This window comes from Oryzias melastigma, linkage group LG23 (assembly GCF_002922805.2).
Source record: "Oryzias melastigma strain HK-1 linkage group LG23, ASM292280v2, whole genome shotgun sequence".
In the NCBI taxonomy this organism is placed as follows: Eukaryota; Metazoa; Chordata; class Actinopteri; order Beloniformes; family Adrianichthyidae; genus Oryzias; species Oryzias melastigma.
In genome coordinates, this window is record NC_050534.1 from 12,245,153 (window position 1) to 12,260,124 (window position 14,972).

The 14,972-nt window shown below is 35.6% G+C and overlaps 2 protein-coding genes across 12 annotated transcripts in view; both read right to left on the reverse strand.

Annotated features, from left to right (window-relative positions):
• LOC112158504 (ELKS/Rab6-interacting/CAST family member 1) overlaps positions 1-6,289 on the reverse strand; it is a 129,034-nt gene extending 122,745 nt beyond the window's left edge. For 2 of the 10 annotated variants that reach the window (XR_002921328.2, XM_024291937.2), the window contains exon 1: positions 5,877-6,286. The gene's annotated coding sequence lies outside the window, so the exon portion shown is untranslated. Of the gene's footprint in view, positions 1-5,876 lie in introns of all 10 variants that reach the window. The other 8 variants (XR_002921329.2, XM_024291961.2, XR_002921330.2 and 5 more) reach the window with 6 other exon arrangements.
• A 5,325-nt stretch (positions 6,290-11,614) lies between these two features.
• The window catches only part of LOC112158550 (E3 ubiquitin-protein ligase TRIM39), a 3,986-nt gene continuing 628 nt past the window's right edge, over positions 11,615-14,972 (reverse strand). Inside the window, exons 1-2 of one of the 2 annotated variants that reach the window (XM_036210265.1) lie at positions 14,603-14,966; positions 11,615-13,663 (exon numbers count right to left, since the gene is read on the reverse strand). In XM_036210265.1, coding sequence (XP_036066158.1) covers positions 11,874-13,663; positions 14,603-14,651 — 1,839 coding nt within the window. In that variant the 5' untranslated portion in view covers positions 14,652-14,966 and the 3' untranslated portion in view covers positions 11,615-11,873. Of the gene's footprint in view, positions 13,664-14,602; positions 14,967-14,972 lie in introns of those variants that run through there. The other variant, XM_024292003.2, reaches the window with a different exon arrangement.

Sequence of the window (14,972 nt, forward strand, 5' to 3'; positions counted from 1 at the left end):
TTGAAGACATAAATATTTATCTTTTTGTTCATGTACAGGCACTATTCCTACAGTTTATCTAGTCAATTACAAAAAAGTTGGCCTATTGCACTACCAAACTAGTTGGGATCAATGGAGTTCCACTCCCTTTAGAAGTACTGTGGTGCTGCTACAAACGATTATTTTAATATCATCGATTATTTTTTCCAATTAGTTGACTAATCGTGTCTAACGACAACTGGATGTAAAGCACACATCTTAACAATCATTAGCTTTAAGCTAATTAAAAACTAGAAATGTAGTATTACCAGCAATAATGCTAGTGTGAATGCTGTAAGCTGAATTTGGCCACTGAAGATGCTAGTGCTGAAAGCTGAAGATGCTGAAATTGATAGCTAAAAACATTGAAGCTAATAGCTAAAAACAGTGAAGCTGATAGCCAGCTAAAAGATTAGCTAAATGCGTAATTATCTTAAAAAACTTTTTTTAAAAAAAGCTCAAATTAACCAAAACAACTAGCAGGCAGCTGAAAAATTAGCTAAACTCGAAAATAGCATAAAAAAACTGAAAAAGCGTATATTAGCCAAAATAGCTAGCATCTAGCTTAAATATTAGCTAAACTCCAAAATAGCCTAAAAAACTGAAAAAGTCTAGATTAGCAAAACAGCTACCATCTAGCTTAAATATTAGCTAAACTCCAAAATAGCCTAAAAAACCCTAATAAATGCCAAAATAGTCCAAAAAGCTAGCATAATGCCAATACAACTTTCAGTGTTACTACACTCCAACTCCATATAATAAAAAGTTAAAACTAATGGACTATTAAATTAGTTGTCGACTATTTTAACAGTCGATTAGTCGACTAATCATGGCAGCATTTTTTAGAAGGTAAAGTTCCAATGAACCTCTTATATTTGTTTTATTTATTTCAAACCAAAAAAACAGTTGATATAGCACTCAACTGGTCTTTTCTGGAGCCTGACGTTCAACAGAAATCTGAGTGATTCAAAGAAAATAACCAGAGAATAGCAGAAACACTGGGTAAATGACTGTATATTTGAGCATTTAAGTGTATAAACTTGGCTCTAAAAAGCATGGAAATTATCACAACGCTCCATAGCAATAAATCTTATACTGATGGAAAGTTTGTTTATGAGCCGTATAAAAGGTTCCAAGTTTGTAAGGATAATGCATTTGTGGGAGGAATAACAGAACTGAGAATGTCTATTGTGTTCATGAAAAAACTGCCAATGCTTTAACAAACTGCGTAAAGTGCTTCAATCCTATGGCAAACTGCCCACGTCAGAAAGATGTGGTGAACTGGGATACAAAAGAAGGCAATTTATTCATTTAATCAGCTCTTAAGTACTGTTGTCTGCTGCAACTTTGTAGAAAAGTTGTAACCATTTTTTTATGGACACAATCGGCTAATCGGCTCTGTTACTCGTCCCACACACACACATGTTCCTCACTAATGTGCCGCCATTTCAAAGGGTAATGAGCATGCTTTCCAACTGAATGATTTATTGCCAAGGAGGATTGGTACAACAAGAAATACTCTCCCAAACACAGATTTATTTGCTTTTGGGACACATTCAGTAATCTGATGATGCTCATCAAACAAAGATAAAAAATGGTGGTTTGTTTGTTTATAATTGTGCCTCAATCAACTTGTAGAGCTTGTTATCACAGCAAAAATACTACATTAAATCAATTTTGATTAGCACTTTGATTAAAGATTGTATTATATTAATTTTAAATTACATTATTTGACAATTTTTCTATTTAATTTAGTTGTGAAAAACATTTTTTACGTAATTAGTGATCTAAATAGTGCATAACAACTTTAATTATTGCATTTAAAACTAAATAAAAGCAGTTTTTAACCAAAAAACACAATAAAATAGTTTAGACTTGAAAACGCACGATCAAGCAACCAATTCCAATGAAAAGTTTAGAGAAACTGACATATATGTGAGTTTTAGGCTCACGCTTTTTAAAACTCTCGCGTTGACTCAAGTTTTTAAGCTGCCGAGAGCCGAACAATCATTGAGTAAAAATAAGTAAGAAATGATCAATTTCATATTGGTTAATTATTTTGTATTCCCCGTCTTCAAAGGTGAATATTTTGCGATAACATCATGTTTTTTAGCCATGTATTTAGTAATTCCGCTATGACAAAAAAATTTTTTTATTCAAAAAAGATATGAACATTTGGAAAAACTGAGTTTAAGCAACAAACAAACAAATTGATTAAAATGTATTTCCTTTTTTCTCAAAAGGAAAAATAACATGAAGCTTTTAAATAACACCAAACCCTGGTGTCAGCTGATATATCAACAATGGAGAAAAAACACAGATGTGACACTGATAACACCAGGTCCAGCTTATTGTGTGCAACAGGAAATTAATCCAAAAGCACACAAAATGTACATGAAACCACAAGTTCCAAAACCTGCAACACATTTACACACCAGCGCACACAAAGTGCAGCTTTGTCCACGGAGACACATTCCCGTTATCTAATCTCGCCTGCTGCCTTCATAACAAATACAGTAAATGTTCTGCTGGGACTTGTCAATTAACACAGAGGCGGGAAAAGAACAAAACTAATTCAGGAGAAAAAGTGAGAGTCGAACTCCCCCAGGCTCCTCCTGTGAGGAGGAATGTGCTCCTGCAGTCAATTTGCCAGATTAAACAGGAGTAAATGGAGTGGAGGAGGTGACCGAACTCGGGCAATCTGGAAAACAAATGACGGTCGCAGTAAAGGTGACGCAAACAAATGCTTCCTCTAAAACCAGCAAAAGCACAACTCATCCCATGAACTAGATTTGAGGAAATGCTTATTTTATTTATGGTTTAACCCCTTATGTGCAACATCATTTGGTAGCATCAGTTTAACCCAGTGACAAACCGGTCGTCCACACACTAAAGCAGGCATGTCCAAAGTCTGGCCCGATTGTGGCCACATTTAAATTTCCACACATTTCTAACATAAAATCAATATTTAGCAGCCCCCCAGTGTTTTCTAAAATTTGTGTGTACTGATTTCTAGATTGTGATTGGCTAAATTCCGTAATAAGTCATTGTAACCTGTGGCCACACTGTTGCAGAACCCTTTCTAGTTCATTTGTAAAATCTCATCTGTAAACGAAAAGAACACATTTGTTTCTCTGATCAAAACCAGTGTTCTAAATACGATTTTAAGGTCACATGATTCACATTTTGAAGTGAAAAATGGGAATTAAATATAAAAAAATATGTAAGATTTGTAAGCCGGGTCAACTTTCTCCTCAAATGACTGTTTTGTACGTTGTTTATGACCGACAACATCAGCACAATCTCAGCCTGAGTTAGACCATTTAAAGATATTAATTACAAATTGATCAGTTCTTCAGGAGTTCTACATTTTATCTGAATGAAAAAGTATATTCTTTATAACTTAAAATGTGTAGCCTTCCTACTTTGCATGCACCGTAAAAAGTGAAATAATTAATTAACTAACAAAAGATATGTAAATTGTTGCATTTAAAAATATTCATTTTTATCTAATGACATTTTTGAGTTGAGTAAACCATGAACCCAAAAATTTAATTTAATGAAAATTATTTTTTTAAGTGTAACAAATCACAGAACTTTTATTAATTGATCCGATGTTTCACTTTTTGGAGTTTGTGTTTTACTGTTTAGTGATTTAAAGTCCAGATAGAATAAACTAAAAAAACTGGTTGTTAAATGAAACGTTCAAGCTATGGTCTACTTACAAACTGCTCGGACAACGAAAGTTTATGACACAAAATCTTTCATATTTCAAAATAAAGCTGTGAAAGATAAATCCTGGAGCAAGATTTGCACCACTTTGACATTCCGCCTCTTTTAACTGAAGATGCCGGACATGCGCTAGTAAACAGTAGAATAAGAAAAAGAAGAAGCCCTCCTTGCTTGTCCAGTGTGAACACCATGGGCGCTCAAAATGTACGCTTGATACGTTCAAGAACATAAGTTCTTGTGTTAACGTACCGTCACACTTTTCCAAATATAATAAACAGTTGACAGTTCTGGTCATCACAAGAAAAAAAAAAAGTGTTTTATTTGCAATGACATGATAGTTGATTTTACTATGATGAGAAAGTGAAAAAAACATACACAGCTTACGTAGATATTCACAGTGATTTTGGTAAAACGTGTTTAGATGTATTTATGTTCTATACATTGACTGTATATAGAGAACTGGACTTATCGGGTGTGACATCACCCCTAGAAAATGCCTAACCTCCAGCTCCAGCAAAATAAAAGCCAATTCAGGGACGTCGCCATGTTGGAGCCAGACAACAGAGATTGGTCCGAGTCAGTCTGAGTCAACGTTTCTATGGCAACTACTGTTGCAAGTCATGAGTAAGTTTGTCGGAAGTCCACACCCCTTTCACTGAAAGCCAGCTCAGGAGAATCTATTAATTACACTTTTACTGAGGCATCTGATTGGTCATTCATAGCTAGAATGGTAATTTTGACAAGTACAATGACTGAGTAATAGCTGTTTATTTCTCAATAGAAGTATGTTGGAACCAGAAGGTACTTCCTGTCTGGAACCATTGGCAGCATGTGAGAACTGGGCAGAGGATCCCCTCCCGCTCACATTCCAAACAGTAAGTACCTGCTGGTTCCAGAAATTGCCACGGACTTCTAGACCTCCATTTAACATGGTCTTGATAACCCACATTTTATTTTATGATCTGTTTTCTTCATTGAAAGTTATTCAAATTATAAACTGACCAATCAGATGCTTCAATAAAAAATGCCTGCTGACCCCCACCTTGAACATTTGATTGACCGATTCTTTTGAGCCAGCTTTCAGTAAAAGAAGTATGTCTTTCCAACAAGCTAACTCCTGATTAGCGAGAGTGGTTACCACAGTAAAATTAACTCAGACTGACTCCGACCAATCACAGCTTACTAACGTTCCAATATGGCGACGTCCGTAACAACTTAATTTTGTTGGAGTCATAGGTAAGGCATTTTCTATAGGGGACGTCACAGGTGCTCTGTCCATCTCTATACATACTGTTAATGTTTGGAATGCGAGTGGGAAGTGGTCACTCAGTCCAGTTTTCTTTATACAGTCAATGGTTCCATATGAGGAAATGAAAAGTATTCTATTGCAGAAACATAATATTAATCAGTAAATAGTTTATTTGCATATAATGTTGTAATAACCCCCCCTACCCCCCTTCCGCCCTAAAGCTTGGGCATTTAAAAATGTCCAGTAATGTCAGTGGAAGGAAGCAGCTCAGTTCCCTGCCTGGATGCTCCCGGAGGAGGGGCGGTGCCATGAAATGTAGCTGTGGGAGGGAACGAGGAGGAAATCACAGCCCCCCCATTCCATGCCCTCATCTGCTTTAATCAACACAGCATAACATTTAGATTTTAATCAATGCATCTATTATGATAGCGGCAGACTTAAAGGTTCTTGTGGCTGGGTAACTTTAGGGGACAGCTGAGAAACTTTGGAAAAGGCTAAAAGAAATATTTTCCTATAGATAAGTGTGGCTGCCAAAACGGGCAACCCCAACAATGCAAGGAAATTGGTGCTGTGGAAGGATAACAGCGGCGTTGACACCGTGACGCTTCGTCTGCCGCCTGCAGATAATCGCATTTGGAGGTACAGAGACAAGACGCTGTTAGCCCGGAGAGCCTGTGGCTGCGCGCGAGCACAAACCCGCTCCCTGACTGAGCTCCCCCCGCGTAGCGTCTCCGCACAGCTGACCCAAAACTGCTGCGCCTCAAAGCGGCCATCAAATGTTCATAATACCGACGCTCCCGTAACGAGGCACGCTAATGAGCGCACGCGCCCGCCTTGTGTAATGACACACTCCCGCCAGCCAACTTCCAATACTCACTGCGGCTGTGTTGACCCTTCGGTTTGAGGGAGAAGGAGAGGCCGGTCTCGTTTCCTCTTCAGCCGTTCCGCCGCTGCCGACGCTCAAAGTGACGCCACGTAACGGAGAGGAGCGTCAGACGGGGAGCAGCGCTGTCTTCTCCTTGTGTCTCCTGCCTGTCTCCCCCTCTTTTCCCGTCTTTTCCAGCTCCTCCACCGGTGGCTTCCCCCCCTCCTCCTCCTTACTCGCTCTGCTGCTGGAGCGCTCCCGTGACGTCACGGCAGGAGAGCGCGTTCCCGACGCCCCCGCTCCACTCGTCTAATAGCCGGGTCGCGTGCACGCCAATGGGACAATGACTCAAATCAGATCAAGCTTTGTTTATATAACACTTATTTAAAGAAAAAAAACATATCTGCAGTAAAATACATTTTCAATAAATAAATAATAAAATAAATAAATAACGGTACAGTCACATACACAATAAATAAAGAATATTTTAAATAATAATAATGATAGAATAGGATTATTCAACAAAATATTTGTGCACTTAAGATGACTATTAACTAAACACAATTAAAACAGATACATAACAAGATAAATAAATAAAGAAGTAAACTAAATAAATAAATAAAATGAAACGTTTGTACTAACATCCAGTTCATTTGAGAATCTAAAACAATTAAAAAAATAATTATTTTGCTTGTAATGGACTGACCACTTGTTCAGGGTGTACCCCACCTTCACACCAACTGTAGCTGGGATAGGCTCCAGCAGCCCTGTGACCCCAAAAGAGACTGGTCAGGTTTAAAAGATAAATGGATGTTTAGAAATGTAATATAATCTGTTCAGACAACAAAAAAATATGATTCAAATGCAATATGACAAATGATTTTGATCATTATTTTTTAAATTGTTACAGCTGATTAAGTTGTTTCATAAGTGAAGGCCACATATTTAAAGCATAATTACATAAAAAAGAAAAGGAATGTCCTTTTAGTTTTTTGTCACAGCAGTTCCTTTTTATTTTGGTACTTATCCACTTATTTCAGCAAGAAATTAAACAAGTATTTTTCCTAATCGTGTTTTGTTTTCCTGTTCTAGTCAGAAAAAAAAAGTTTCAACATTTTTTTTCTGAATTTTACATTTGAAAAAAGCTGTCAATTTTATTTCACAATGCTTTTCTTTATTGTGAATTTAGACTATATCTGTCTGCATTTAGATAATCCACCTTTCATACTTTACAGTAAACATACTTAAACTCATGAATGCAGCCTGTCTGTTTAGGAAACAATGGATGATCTGTCATCACGCACATAACAAGTCATATTGCTTTTTTTTTTGTACTGGATTTAACCAGCATTTTGCAATACAGCCAATTAAATACAATTGTTTTTAAATATTATCCACACTAAACAACAATTTTGTTGTTGCCTTAGAATACTATTTCTGTGTATCTACAAACATAAGTTTGTTTATTATGAAACAGGCATCCAGTATGATTTATGACTGCTTTGTAACAACTATATTTAACTTTTTCCAATTAACAGAAAATAAACTCAGTGAATCTAAAGCATAATAAAGTGAGTGGAGTGGTACAAGACGTAGAATGATGTTAAATAAAACGTAACATTCTTTTAAATATATGTTAAAGACAGATATCTTAATTATTAATCAAACTTTGATTATTTTTTTAAATATATTATAATAATGAGTATTTTTGACATATGTTCCTCATAGAAAAAAAATAGAACCATCCAAACTTTATCAATTATAAAACACAACTATACACTTTAAAAGACTATTAGTTAGTTTAAAAAATAGACTTTTATTTTGAAGTCACATTTGCCATTTACACAAAAGCTGTGTTCCTGTGTGCTAGTTAAAGTTTCACTGTATATCGAGGTGAGATAAACTTTACTCCACTGACCTTTTTAATAATCGTCCCTGTAGTCCAGGCTTCCAATAAAAGTTCTCTGGTTGGTCCAAACTGTTGCGACCATTTTATTTGACCTTACTCAGCATTGCTGCAGCAGTTAAAATGCCAAACGGACCTTAAATCAGATGTTCAGCATTTGCTTCTGTGTGGTGATGTAATTTGATGAATAGGGTTTTCTTGCAAAGGTTTCAACCAGACAGCTAATTAATTACCAGTTTGTTACAAAACTAGTCTTATCAAATCTCTGAAAAGCAAAAAAAATGAACTTTTAAACAGGACTACACTTGAATATATTATCTCACATGTTGAGTAGTTTTGCTGTGAAAAGTTCAAATTTACATCATCCAAGGATTTTTATTTTGAAGTACACTGCATCTATTAATCACTGCAACAGAGGAAGTATTATAATAAAAACGAAAAAAGAGGATTCATCTTTAATGATTTTAATTGTAATATTATGCACTAATATCACAGAATTCAGTCAAATTTAATTTACAATTTAATTTAATTTAAAGTACAAAATCATCCAAACAAATATGCCATGCTATCCAATCAGTCTGTGACTCCTAACCTATTTTATTAGAAGAAAAAAAATCTGAGATAATTATTGTTGACTTTAAAAAATGAATATTCTCTTAATTTAAAAAAGTAAACTTGACACTAAAATTTAAATAAATAAATAAATGAAAAAATGCTGTTAAGCTTCAAACTAAATCTGATCAACAAATTAATATCTTACAAATTATCCAAGTTACATTTTCCTTTTTTGTTAAAATTGTTACTTGATTTTGAATATTTGTGTATATGCTAATACTTGCATATGTATAAATGTAAACATTTTGTAAAAATGTCTTGACCCCAGAAACAACAGCAGGGATCCATACTAAACAACTAACTTAATAAAATTTAAAAGTACGTTTAACTCAAATTTCTGGAGTCTATAATCGTCTTTCCAGTTGACATTTTCACTAGGAAGAAATCTCTTCCAGCATTGACCAAAAAGTTAGCAAGCACACGTCCACACAAAGACACAGCAGTGTCCCGTTCCCTGGGCGCCAGTCAGTCAGCCAGTCAGAGTATAAATAGTCTTCTGGCTTAAGTTCCCCGTCAGACCAGGGCAACACTGGACGAGTAGTCTCTGAGCTCAGAATGCTTTTTTATTGTGGAAAAACACTTTTTCTTCTAACTTTTACTTGAAATTTTGATATCATTGATCAACAATAAAATTAATTTGAAGCCAAGATATCATTCTTTGACCAACGGGCTCTTAAAAGAAGGTTTCAGGCCTACAGATACTAACACAATGTAAAGAATTACATGTTTGTTTATGTACTCACATTTACATTTGTTATTGCAATTTTTTTATTTTTTTAATAAAAACATGATTTATTTTAAATTTTTGGGAATACATCTCAATATGCCAACTTTTAATGTTTAAAAAAAAAACCTTACAAATGCTGAAACGAGCTATCAATTGTCCACAGCAGATAAACAAGTCTGATGTAAAGCAATTATTTCTGAAAGTTCCATGAATCTGGCTCCTTTTTTTTCTTCTACTTTTTGGGATCTGTGATTGACTTTTGTATGGTGATGGTGCCCTCTGTTGGTTGTATGAAAACATTGCAAAATGAGGACTCTAAATGAGCAAACTCAAATAGTTACGACACTGCAAACTATTTGATACTTGTAAAGATTTAAAACCTTGTAAAGTAGTAAAAATAGCTGCAGATAATTGTACTTTGTTGTGTTTTTCTCAAGATTAGTGTTTTTCCTTTTTAAGGCACTTTTTTGTTTGTACTGTACACACCATTGTAACTTAATAAAGTTAAAGTGGTCTTCAGGGTTTAATAGTTGATCCAGTTCCCCTTATCTAAGGAATTTTGGATGCAGTTGTGCATTAAAAGTCATTTGTTTTTCTTTTTGTTTCTGCCGTATCCCTTTTTTGGGGGATTTACTCTCTTCTATTGCTATAAAGAAACTGGCAATTTAGAGAGAGAAACAAAAATCTTCACACCTGTAATATTGCTCTGATAATTTCATGTGCTTCTAAACAAACAATTGTTGGTTATATTGAATGGTTTTGGTATTTTCTATCATTTTTTACATCACATGTTCCTTTAAGCTCCTAAATATAAAGCAGTCTCCATTGGGATATTTCTGCCACAGAAGCTCATTTTTTTGAGACATCCGAAAGTTTTTTGCAGGAGAAGAGCTGAAAGACTGTTCTTGGCCTTTGAAGCTCTATTTCCATGGTTTGACACTGTCTGAATCCATCAGCTTGTGCTTCTGTTTTGACATTGGTCTGATTGAATTAGTAAAACAAAACTGCACATAAGTACAACTTGGAAATAATGAGTGTCATTTCCTCTAATGCGTCTTCAATGTTTTTTCCTTTCTAGTGTGTGTTTTTGGCTCAGCAGGCTTTGGACCAAACAACACTCAGTAAATGATTGTATCAATAATAAGTCTATTCAAGTAAAACACACTTGCTATTTTTGCTTTATGATGGGTCTGAATATCATTACAAACTTACCATGCAGTAACATAAGAAAAAAATTGTGCCAATTATGGATATTTTTTATCTTCAGCATTTATTTTTTCCCCTAAAATGTATTGTTAAAAAGTAAGTAAAGGAAGATAAAATTCTCAATAGCATCACAGGAACTTTCAAAAAGCCATTGGGGTTAACAGTTTAAAACATTTTGTTGCGTCAATAAAAACACCCAGTATGGTTAAAAACAGTTGATTTTATTGTATGGTAAACATTAAACTTACAACTTGAGCAAAAACATGGACAGACATTATTTTTTTCTGAAGACCAGCCAATAAACTAAAATAACTTCATCGTTGTTCTAATGGACAGTTTTTAAAACTATGAATAAACACTGATCGAAGTTACTGCTGTAAGGCCACCAGAACGTTAGATTCTGCTTTGAGGACGAAATGATTTTCAAATTATCATATTTCCATTTTGCTTTTTATTTATTTTTTCAAAATTTTCCTAATTAACATACAATTAAATGCTTATTTTCAACAATAAATAGCCTCCATTGTTTTATATTGCTTTGTATGGCCTCCAAGTCTATTGTCAACATTGGTTCATTTACATTATCATAGACTTGTTTACATAAAGAAAAAAATGGCAATCCCATTTCACACTGGACACAGCTAAGTAATTATTTGTCTGATAGTTCTTTATTTTTAAATGCTTGCATTGAGTATATATTGAGTGAAGAACCAAAGAAGAAAAAAAATTGTTGGGCATGCCCCTCTATAATCATGTGCACAGCCCTGATCTTAATTATAAAACATAAGTCACACATAAAAAAACAAAAACAAATTTATAATATGCAAATCTCTTAATCAAAATCTTGAAAGCAGTTAGAAAAGCAAATGTGTCCTATATTTAATCAAATACACACTAATATCAAAGTACGCGTCAATATATTCTGACAGAAGCATTACCCATCCCTATAATTTTTCAGTTAACGTCTTAAAGTAAAACACAAGAATAAAATAACTGCATAATAAAAAACAAAATAATACATTTCAAAACGGATTTAAAAAAAGGAAATTTTATGTTGATCAGTTGACGTGTTTGTAAATTCACAAATCAGGAAATCTTTTACTGCACGAAAAATCCTTCTTTAAGCCTAAGTTTTGATTGTCCAATCAAATCTAACAACATTTCTTTATTCTTCCATTACCCCAGTACAGAAACTTCCATCTTTAGAGGTAATAATAAGGTATATGTTTGGATTAAAAACTCTAGTTTTATTGCAAAATGTAAATAAACAATAGTATAGAAAATTAGAATAGTTCCTTTCTTTTTTTTCTTTTGTTTTTACTTAAATTTCTTAAGAAAATATGTTTTACCAAATAGCACAACAGAGCCACCTACTGTTTGAACAGAGACATTGCACCTTGAATATACCATACAAAGCCCTTTCCTTGGCCTGACATGACCATCTAATGATTTACAAAATCCCTTGTTCTACTTCTGTTAGCTATAAACTAGCTAAAGCAATCTCCTACAAAAACATATAAACTATTGATGTCATCATTCATGCTTACGATGCACATCAATTTCCCTCGACAAAACTGGCATCCTCCACCGTGAAGTTTACAGGAGTGATTGTGAGGCTGGGATCTGAACCATCATCAAAAACTCCAAAAATGGGGTAGAGTTTTGGTCTGGTAATCTCTGACATTCCAGTCATGGAGTAAAGGAGAGCTGTGAAGAATGAAGCCCTCTCAGCAAAGTAGCATTCTCTGAAAGAGAACATCACATACCTGCCCTCTACATCGTAGAAGGAGACCTCCCCTTTCTCATAATCGACAAACACACCAATCACATTGGGTGCCTGTCTTAAAATTAGGTCTGGATGTCTTCCATTAGTGTGATATCTGCCAAATGTGTGACGGAAAATCCAGACTCCATCCTCAGGGGATGGAATAAAAGGAGGGTTTACTTTCATTGACTCTTTAGCCACTCCCAAGAAAAAGTTTTGGCTCCTATTGACTTGAACTTCATAATAAAATCTACCAGAGGAAAAAAAGTTTGTTGAATAAGCAATGGGCAGATGTTCTATTCTTGCACCAAAAAAAGAGGATAAAACAAAACGACCATTGCGCAATGACAAGTGTTTGCCATCACTAGACACCATGAGACTGGGGTGGGCACCAAAGGCATTTAAAGTCAGATCCACAGCATTACATTGTTGGATCATCATCAGCTCATCCTGGGGAGGAATCCATACTTCAGGCATTGTGGTGTTCCCTCCCTCTCCCTCACAGTCCTCAGATGAAACCTGATAAAGAAGTCCTTCTATTTGACTACTTAGTGTCTTCCTCATCTGAGCAGTGGATTTTTTCACCATCCCTTTATAAATTGGGCGTTTATCTTCAAAAGGCTTTGTAGGATTGGGCTGGGTTGACTTTGCAGTTTGGTAATAGCTTGGATAATTCAGTAAAAAGTGGAGATGGTCGTCAGTTTGCAGAAGCTGCTCCAGTTTATGTATTTTCTTCCTCATCTCGACAGATTCTTGAACCACCTGTGCAAAAAACGCATCGCCTTTTGCGTCTGCTCGTTTCTGCTTTTGCTGAATCAGTTCAATCACCTTTCTCTTATGTTCTTGCACATCAGCCACCAGACTAGTCAAAGCCATTTCAACGTCTGCCAAATCACTCATGGACTCCTTCTTGGTCTGTTGAAACGAAGCTTTCAGTTTGTTGACTTCCACAGTTTTTTGGTTATCAATTATCTTCATTTCTGAAACACTTTTTGCAAGCAAGGCCTTTTTTTCTTGGGAAGCTTTCTCAAGAAGGATGACATCATGATCTGCATGGCCATCTTTCCAGCAAATCAAGCAGACGCACTTTTGATCTGTGCAGCAGAAGAGCTCCAGCATCTTGTCGTGTTTTTTACACACTTTGTCCCACAGGTTTGACAATGGACTGACCAGCTTGTGCGCCTTCAGGTTCTGGTGAAGTTCCAGGTGAGTCTGGCAGTATGAAGCCAAACACACCACACACGTCTTGTGGGCTTTCATTTTTGTTTCCGTGCAGACATCACAGGGAACGTCTCCTGGTTTAGCAATCTCACCTTCAGCCTTCCCTTTTATCACTTTCATGTGTCTGAAATGCTCCACCATGTCTCTGAACTCTGTGTTCACGAAAAATTTTGGCCTTCTATAAAACTTTGTCCTGCACAAGGGACACTGAATTTGGCAGGTGCTGTCCCAGTATTCTGTGATGCAGCTCTTACAGAAGTTGTGTCCACATCGAGTTGAGACTGGTTCCTTGAACACCTCCTGACAAATGGAGCATAGAAATTGCTCCTCAGAAATGAGTTTGGTAGTTGATGCCATTTCTAGAAAAAAAGAGAAAAATGATAAAAGTTTAACTTTAAAGTTCAATACAGTTTTATGTTTTTATGACAGTAATGCCTGAGTCACAACGCAGAATGGAGGAAGCTTTTATTCGGCGCCTTTGATAACCTATAGTGTAGTTCACACCAGACATGAAGCGCCATGGTCAGCTTGAGCAGTGCAGCGATCGTTTAAGTGTCTGGTCTATTTTTTTGCGAGCAATCCACGACAATCCTGGCAGGAAGTTACACCAAGAGACAAGAAAATCCGGTAAATTTTCAAAATATGACCAATTTATCACCATAAAATACAGCTATTGACAAATGCGATTATATTTTTGTATCTAAACAGACTGTAAAGATGAAAATGAAGCATTCCCCCCTTATTCAAGGGGGTTAGGGACTAGAGACCTCCGCAAATACGCCAAATCCGCGAATACGGAAAACCCCCAGTACCCCCATCCCGGCCAAAGAATGTCCAATGAACATTGGAGTATTGCTCAACATAAAGTTTTTCTTATTTTTTTAATTATCTAGAACAATAGACTGTGTACTTTATCTGAGGACTGTCACTCTGTCTCTGTGCCTTAAAAAAGCGCATGCTGCTTCCTTCCACAAATAAGTGTTAGAGGGAATCTCTATCCAGAATTTTCCGGTTTCATCCATAGTGAATACCTGCTCTGGATGATAAATTCCTTTGATTAAAGAGGTCACAAACGCTTAATACTTTAAAGATCACCTATAATAAGGTGGTTTAATTGGAAGCTTGCAGAATAAAATGAAAATAATTAAACTTAAAAAAGGATAAATCGTACTTAAGGTTAAATACCTTCCCAATTTTAAACAACTTATTTAACAGAATAAAACAATAACTTCCCAAGCAACAATAACATTAAAAGTAATTTGTCAAAACAGAAAACAAGGAAGCAACTTTAGTATTACCTGTTGGTGAGTTCCCAGATGCAAGTGAAGAAAAGTTTCGCTTCAGCATGTTTTTACACTAATCTTGAAATGACAGCTCCTCCCGTCAGTAAATCTTCCCGTTTAAAAAATGTTTTACAGAACACCCAGTTTGGCAGCATTCACTGCTTTTTTTTCCACGTGCCTCAGTTCTTGTTTGAGATACTATCTTAAAAGGAAGAAAAAAAACAGGATTATGACTTATGTTGTACTGTTACTTGCACGTGTTAAAAATATCCATGGTATATTAACGCAGATGAACAGCAAGCCTAACTCGTTTTCACAAGATCCTTTATTCATACAGCTCAGGACATTGAAAATGGATGAGTGAAACTAAAATACATGAAGCATA